General features: G+C 45.6%; 1 protein-coding gene across 1 annotated transcript; it reads right to left on the bottom strand.

Moving 5' to 3' along the window:
* Window positions 1–2,119: 2,119 nt before the first annotated feature.
* LOC1272314 (V-type proton ATPase subunit d) lies at window positions 2,120–5,997 on the bottom strand. The gene is made up of 3 exons (XM_311260.6): window positions 5,336–5,997; window positions 4,297–4,805; window positions 2,120–3,267 (listed from the first exon to the last, which is right to left on the bottom strand). The coding sequence occupies exons 1-3, from the start codon at window positions 5,454–5,456 to the stop codon at window positions 2,851–2,853; spliced, it is 1,047 nt and encodes a 348-aa protein (XP_311260.4). The 5' UTR covers window positions 5,457–5,997; the 3' UTR covers window positions 2,120–2,850.
* Between the last annotated feature and the right edge of the window lie 1,947 nt (window positions 5,998–7,944).

Here is a 7,944-nt window from a genome sequence, read left to right as displayed (position 1 = left end):
AAGCACGGAATTGGGCCTACACGATTCCAGAGTCGATTCCGGAGCCGATTCCGGAAATGACTTCGGATCCGATTCCAGAGTTGGCTTCGGAATCGGCTCCAGAATCAGAATCGGCTTCGGAATCGGAATTGTCGGATTTGATCAGGAATGAGAATCATTTCTTGAATTGAAATAAGAAATTTCAGAAGCGAAATCAGTCCGGGAATCTCCATAAGAATGGATCGTTTACTAGTAAATTTTGATTCTTTGCGGCTATCAATAAAGACCATCACGGACCATCATCATTGGACCCAAATGCCTCATCATTGGACCCAAATGCCTATGCTTATGTAGATGCCAAAACCGAGCCATTTCCGATTCCGGAGCCGATTTCGATTCCGGAACCGAATCCGATTCCGCAGCCGATTCCAGAACCAATTCCGGCGCCAATTCCGCAGCCAATTCTGATTCCAGAATCAATTCCGGAAATTTATTCCGGACTTAAAATCCGGATCCGATTCCAGAAAACCTCGGAGCTAGCCGGAATCGATTCTGACAGAGACTTCATTTTTCCCATCACTAATATACATTGGGCCGGTCTGGTGGTACAGTCGTCAACTCGTACGACTTAACAAAATGCCCGTCATGGGTTCAAGCCTCGAATAGACCGTGTCCCCATACGTAGGACTGACTATCCTGCTATGGTAACAATAAGTCACTGAAAGCCAAGCTCACTTCACTAGTGGGTACAGGCAGGCCTTGACCGACAGCGGTTGTTGTGCCAAAGAAGAAGAAGAAGAAATATACAAGCAGTCGAAAGATATAAAAAATCATCTCCACAGTTGGTTTAGGGAGCTATATTTACAAACTTTCCATTGTTTTTTTTTTATTATCAAAAGCTATTGAAGCCATGCGCTAAAATGGCTTTTTCAAAAAGGCAATTTTTGCTTTCAGCCCATTACGATTCAACTCAAACCCATTAGGATTCAATCGTTCAAGAATGTCATAAGAAGAAACTGCCTTAATTTTAAAAGAATGGCCTGCAAAGAGCCAAGAAAGTGTTCCAAAATTAGGAGAACTCTCGAAAACTCGTGTAATCATTGGTCCGTCAATCCATATTGATGCGACCGGATACCCGGGAATGATTTTCATTTTCAAACTGATTCAACCTCTTATTGAAAAATGGTAGCTACTTAATTTTTATACGTATGTTAAGGAAATTTAATTTTTATAAAGGGCACATGATGAACTAATTTTTAAATTTAAAAATTAATAAATAAAATAATAATTCAATAAATTTCGAAATATTTTTAAAAAATATTTACTTTGATACCCCTTATCTCTACGACCTGGCATACCCGGGTATCCCATACGTTGAAGTTTTTTAATGCGAAATACAATAACTTCCTATACAAAAGATAGAGAAACCAAGACCATGGTTAAGAAAGAGTAAATAAAGTGTCCCACCACTATTGGAACTCTTGGAAAACCCTGTAAAAGCGTATTTCGGGGACATCCTGTGTGTCTGAAAAGTTGAAGCAAACCGGCAGAAAAGCTACTTACTTCAGTTACAGCTGATGAATAAAATGCTTCAGCATACCCTGTAAAGAAAAATAATTTGCGTAATGATGGGAGACTGGCAGAGCACAAACATCGATGCACTCAAAACCGCGTCACGTGAGATGGGATGGGGACTTATTACGTACGTACATGCGGGTACTCTGGCAAGATAACGCAACAATCCATTTCACCCACTGTACCTTGTTTTCCCCCTTTGCAAAGCAAATTATCTATCTATTTTCGGTTCCCCTTTTTCTCTAGAAGTGTTAACAATAATTTTCTTCTGGATACAAAACAAAAAAAATGCATAACACGGCGCGAGAGCCCTTTTTTGTACGGGGATAACTACAACGTATGTTTGTTTGTTTTATTACTTCTTACTTCTACCAGCACGATTATTACCAGCTGACTCCGCCGACTCCAATTATTAAAGTGTTTTTTTTTTAACGTGGGGAAGGTGGCGCTTGCGTGCGGAATGCAGCATTCATGTCCTTGACTGTGTCCAGGTGTATATGTGTGTCTGTCCTGTGATTTTTCACATTAATTCACCACCCCCTTCTTCTTCAGCAATACACATCTGTTACACTGTTTGTTTGAATTTACTCTGTACACTGAATATTTTCCTACACATAGAACACACAGCGAAAATGGGGCTTAAGGGTGGAAGGTTAGGAGTGGGGCAGGTAGCTCACGATTTAGCTAAAACACAACAAAACATTCTTACACAAATTAAATATTGCCACAAATATAACAGGAAAACAAAGCACACACATACAAAACACACGGCCGGTTTTTTTTTTGTTGTTTCGTCACCCGCTGCCAGGTGTGTGCAGTGTGTGGACCAAACACCCACACGGAAAAAGAAGGGCGGGAAAAAAAAAACAAACTTTAGCAAAAACAATTCTGTACACTTGCGGTGGGCGGGAGAGTTAGGCACCGATAGAAGGGGGGGGGGGGGGGGAAAGGGGCGAAAAACGGATACAAAATAAAACGCTTCGTAAATAGATCGACGCCACGTTGTGCTTGCCGCATGCTTTGGGGAGCGAGCACGTGCAGACACCAACGGACGTAGTAACGCAAAACCTTCCAGTGTACACGCAGGTTGATCGAGGAAGGAGAGCTTGGCTGCTCATCCTCGTCCCTCCCCCTTCCCGGTGATGCAAGGGGGATAGGATGGAAAGGGGGCAAGGTTTGTGCTTTCTCGTGCCGGATTGCTGCTGCTGCTGCTGCGGATCTTCCTTTCTTAAGTGTTTGCGTGTTTGCGTGTATGTGTGTGTGTGGGTGGTGGTGTTGGTAGTTGGTGCATCCAGCTTAGAAGATGGGAATGTAGTTATCGATCTTGGCCCGGTGCTTCTGGGCGACGCACTCCGCAATCCAGACGATGTTGCGGCACTCCTGCTCCTTCAGCTTCAGGTAGGAGTAGAACACGCCGAAGTGGAACTGCTGCATGAAGCCGTACATGTTCAGCTTCACCTCGTGCTCGTAGAACTTGTCCTCGAGCGTCTTGTCGCCCGGGTTGTTGCCGGACCCGTCGAACAGGGCCGCGTACTCCGCGTAGTACTCGGCGACCGCCTTCACCTGCTCGTAGTCGTCGGCGCGCGCGAGCGCCGCCAGCCCGTCCGGGTTCATCCGGCCGCAGCGCGGGTACAGCTTGGCCCGGTCGTCCTTCGACAGCTCCGTGCCGAACGAGTTGATCGTGATGATGATGGCGCGCCGGTCCGCCTCGAACTGTCCGAATGGGGTTTAGAAGCACACAAGAATTTTACATTATTTTTTTTGTTTACAAATACAATTCAATGCATGAAAGAAGGTTCCAGGCAGTGCTGCAAAATGTAACTGATGATGCTCACAAATGTCATGTAATGTCATGACCAAGTGATTGATCAAGAGTTGGGTGATAAACAAAATGTCACCAAGCATGTGATTGGTCCTCCAACTGTTTGAGTCTCATCGCTGATCATCTCAGTTGTGTACGTGAACTGATTTGAGCTTCGTTCCAGTCATTAGTGTGGATGACTGAAACGGTGGCATTTAGCAACTCTGTTCACAGCCTGAAAAAATCATGATTATGCTTGCGCCGGCATTAAGCTCAGCTTGTCAGTCAGAGTATCGCAGTTGACTCAAGCACTCGCAATTCGTGTTCGGCACGTCATGACGCACTTTCAGTGAGTATCAGCAATGAGCATCAAGCTACCACGGATAGGTTCATTGTTTGCGGTGGTGACTATCACGTGATTCACATGACATTTTGCAGCACTGGTTCCAAGTTGCATAAGAAGTTTGAGAGTTTTCCAAAACTACTTCAAAGGTTGGTTGAAACATTTACCATCGTCATGTAACCGCATGTTGTTTTTGGTATTTCAACTTAGATGCTTATTGTAATCTAAGTCAGCCATGAGAAACAGTAACAGAAGCGTAAATAGGGTTTCTTCAATTCCAGACTTTGAAAAAATGGAACAAGAAAAACCTTTGTTCTGCTCGTTTTATACTTGCCAAACAAAACAACTTTGACAGAAAGAAGTTTAATTTTAAATGCAAGGATTTTGGGCCTCAAATTGGTTAAATTATCACATGCTACAGCGAGTTCCATTTTGTTTGCTCTACTGGAGTGTGGCTCATGGTCACGAAGGATTTGATGTTAAGCCGTGCATTTAACCGCTTTCATCACGGGACCCGTACAAATCTAACCTTGATCAAATGCTAACGGGTACGTGCAGCTTCTCATTAGCTGCAGTTTTCCCGCAAAAAAAAACTTACCGCCAGAATCTCGCACATCACGTCCGCCGTGGTGCCGCCAATGTTCTTGCAGAAGTCGTAGAACGCCTCCAGGTACGCCTTGTACAGCGTGTTACGGATGATCTCGATGTTCATCTCGTCCAGATCCTGCTCGGAGATGCAGTCGACGAAGAACGGGGCGAGCGGCGTATCGACCAGCACCGCATTGTACAGCTCGGCCGGTGTGGCCGCGACGTGGATCGCCTCCATCTGCTCGAAGCTGCCGAGCGGGTGGCACTTCGGGATGAGCTCCGAGATCGGGCGCTGGTGCAGCGTGCCCGTGATCAGCAGGATGATGTTGTCGATCATGTAGCTGTACGTGATGTAGTCCAGGAAGGTGGACAGCGGCTCGACCGCATGGTTGCGCATGTGCTGGAACTCGATCACCAGCTTCTCGCGCAGCTTGTCGTCGATCACGGACACGGCCAGCGGGGACGGTTCGTTCGCGAGGAACTGCCCATAGTCCGTACCCTGCAGGTGCAGCTTCAGATCTGGTGATTGGTATGGTCAAAAAAAAAAAAAAAAGAGACACGAGATGAGTGCGATGTGCGATACGTGGAAAATGTTTGTAAAATCTAATCAAATCATGTAATGGCTGCTTACATTACATTACACTATTTCGCCAATTCTTCCCATTTGCCCCTTATAATCATCGCATCATGCGGGGTGGTTCCAGTGTGCTGCTGAAGGCTGGTCATATGACCGCCTTTACACCCCCCCTCCGACATACACGCACAAACACACACTCGCAGAGACGCATACACGCGTACACAGACACAAACAACGCAAGTGGCATATCACGAGATTCGCCTTCGAGCGTATGTTTTCTTTGCAGTCACGGGATCGCTGCCCGTCATCGTTGGGTCCGCTCATCCCTCCCCCCCTTCTGCAAAACCCACCAACCTGCCGTTCCTGTCCTCGGCAATTTCGTGCGAGACAGGCTGAAAGGATGTTTTTTTTCTTTTCTTTTCTTTTCTTTTCGTCCCTTGCTCAAGGATGGGAAAAGGTTGCAATGACTCACCCTCGAGCGTTTCGCACTGGACCAGGTTGAGGTAGTCGGCCTGCTTGAGGATGCCGCACTTGAACCCGCGGCACAGACCCTCCAGGTAGCCACCGTCGATGTTGAACATGTATCCGGGCATGATGGTGGTTTAAACTTTACGCCTATGTGAACGAATTGATCGAAGTTCTGGCTCCTCTGCTTTTGATTGCGGGAAGGTTGCGCGCTGCCCTTTTTCTTTCCCTCACTGACACACACACACACGCGCGCGCTCACACAACTTTGCTGGGAGTTTTTTGTCTCTACTCCCCGATAGCAAAACGGACCAGGACCACGACGACGACGGACGACGGACGAACGACTTCACCCACTACTTGGCAGCAGGAAATGGAGTGGAAAAGCACTTGCGCTCGTTGTTGCTGCTGGCCGCTCTGTGTGACGTTTCTGCTCTTTGCTGTGCTGCCTGCAAATCCGTGACCGTGTGGCGGGGCAAAAACGCATCATATGACTACCTAGTTTTTTCCTTCTTCTTCTTCTTTTTCTTTCTTTTTCTACACGCAGCCGTACACGAAGGGGTGGCAAATACGGGGCGATTGTGTGTTTGTGTTGTTGCTGCGCGCGCGTGCATGTGTGCGTGTGTGCACGGGCATGTTTACAGCGACACTTTGGCGAGTTTTGCCCACCCTGTGCTGGGCTGGCTGTACGGGGCGAAGCATTCGGCGGGCAGGGTGTAAACGGATTGTGCTTTTGACAGTTCTGGCAGCACAGGAATGACGCGAATTGGTGCGGATTTAAATTCAGTTCGACCGTTGGCAAGTTGCGCCGGGTGCATCTTGATCCAGTAGTCGCATTAGTTGTGAGAGGATATTAGGTCGTTGTACTCATAAATACAGAAACAATGATTTTTTTTGGGGTGAATGCACAATATAGAGAGTATGGCGGTTTAGGTAACACTCACTGGTAGATCATAGTTACGGGAACAAAAATCCGTTAAAATAGAGGATTGAATCCGTCCACTCCTTGCATCTTACAGAGCAGTTACAGTTGATCCAACAGTATATGCAAACCGTCATGGCCGCGCAGGTCGTTATCTCAAAACAGCTTGCAGAAGGTGATTTGAAGACAAAAGGCCGAATATCACTTAATTGAATCAAAATTATTTTTGAAATGTTATGCAACTTAATTAATTTCAAATTGATATAAATAAATTGAATAATAGATTCAAAAATATTGGTCATTCATTTTAAGCAGTACGGTGTTTTCTGTGACCATTACTTCTGAATAAAAAAATATACAACCCAAAACGTTGTTCAACAACCGAGTCGCAGATTAAGCTCAAACGACTGGAGAATTAAAAGTCCTCCAATAAAAAAAATATCTTCTTCTTCTTTTTGGCACAACAACTACTGGCGGTCAAGGCCTGTCTGTACCCTCTAGTGAAGTGAGCTTGGCTTTCACTGACTTATTGTTACCATAGCAGGATAGTCAGTCCTACGTATGGGGCTATTCGGGACTTAAACCCATGACGCCGCCATACGTAGGACTGACTATCCTGCTATGGGGGGGGGGGGAACCATTAGTCACTGAAAGCCAACCCCCTAAGTGGTACAGACAGGCCTTTACCGACAACGGTTGTTGAGCCAACAGAAGAAGAAGAAGATGAGAATACCAAAAATCAAAGACAAAGTTGCATTCTCAATATGCCCCTCATATGCCGTTCAAGCCTCGAATGGATGAAATGCTATATGAAGAACTGCCTATCCTGCTATGGAGTAATCAACTAGTCACTGCTACGACTTCCTAGCTTCTCCGGCAGGCCACGCGAAGGATTGGCCCCTGGCGCAGGAATAATAGCGTTGAAGCAGAGAAGAAACAAGCAACAGCGTACTTGTGCGTACAGAATCTTTGGCCTAATTCTAATGACCCTAATAACCAATAAGACTAGCTCCCGCTAGTTACTTCTGATCCCAGATTGCTATGAAATCGACTTCATAAATCCAGGGACTCTGTAAAATCTTTCCATGAAATCTGCAAAAATCTTTCCATACGCTCTGTGACTCGTACGAACCTCCAAAAAAATTGTGGTTCTTGTACCCCAACTTTGCGAAAAGAACGAGAGTGTAGGCAGTATTTATTGGAAATTTCTTACTTCTGAGGTGATCATGTGTTGACGAAGAACTCTTGCAAACTTAAACGTACATTAAATTACTGATGATGCTGTATATATCTTGGTATCTCTTTGGATGGCGGTTATGCAGTTTTCACAGCAGAAGACCCTTTAGTAGACCCGTGTCATCATGATGTAGTGAAAGGACACTAACGCCCATGTTTTTTTTTTATTATCGGCGTACCTCACGCTCTTATACTCGGGACAAGACGATGCATTTTTATTGACCTCCCTTTATCTTTATCTCTCGCTATCTTTCCTTCTCTTCTCTGTATGGATGGGCCGGGCAGGCCATTTCGATCCACTATCCCGCTTAGCACTCCACCACCATACGGTTCGTTCCAGAAATGAAAAATGAGAAAAAAAGAATCATAAAAAGAAAAGGAAAACACAAATAGATCTTCCGGTCGAATAAATGTTAGTTTAAGCCATTTGTTCTCTGATTCTTCCTCCGGCCGACTAC

The sequence above is a fragment of the Anopheles gambiae genome, chromosome X (genome assembly GCF_943734735.2).
Source record: "Anopheles gambiae chromosome X, idAnoGambNW_F1_1, whole genome shotgun sequence".
Classification (NCBI taxonomy): Eukaryota; Metazoa; Arthropoda; class Insecta; order Diptera; family Culicidae; genus Anopheles; species Anopheles gambiae.
This window is presented reverse-complemented; position numbering and strand designations above follow the sequence as displayed.

What these genes read in the sequence shown, in the direction of transcription:
- LOC1272314 (XM_311260.6), bottom strand. Translation starts at nt 5,456, where the DNA reads ATGCCCGGATACATGTTCAACATCGACGGTGGCTACCTGGAGGGTCTG. An exon ending in CCAGTGCGAAACGCTCGAGG is followed by an intron (nt 4,806 to 5,335) that starts GTGAGTCATTGC and finishes ACCAATCACCAG; the next exon opens with ATCTGAAGCTGCACCTGCAG. An exon ending in TGATGTGCGAGATTCTGGCG is followed by an intron (nt 3,268 to 4,296) that starts GTAAGTTTTTTT and finishes CCATTCGGACAG; the next exon opens with TTCGAGGCGGACCGGCGCGC.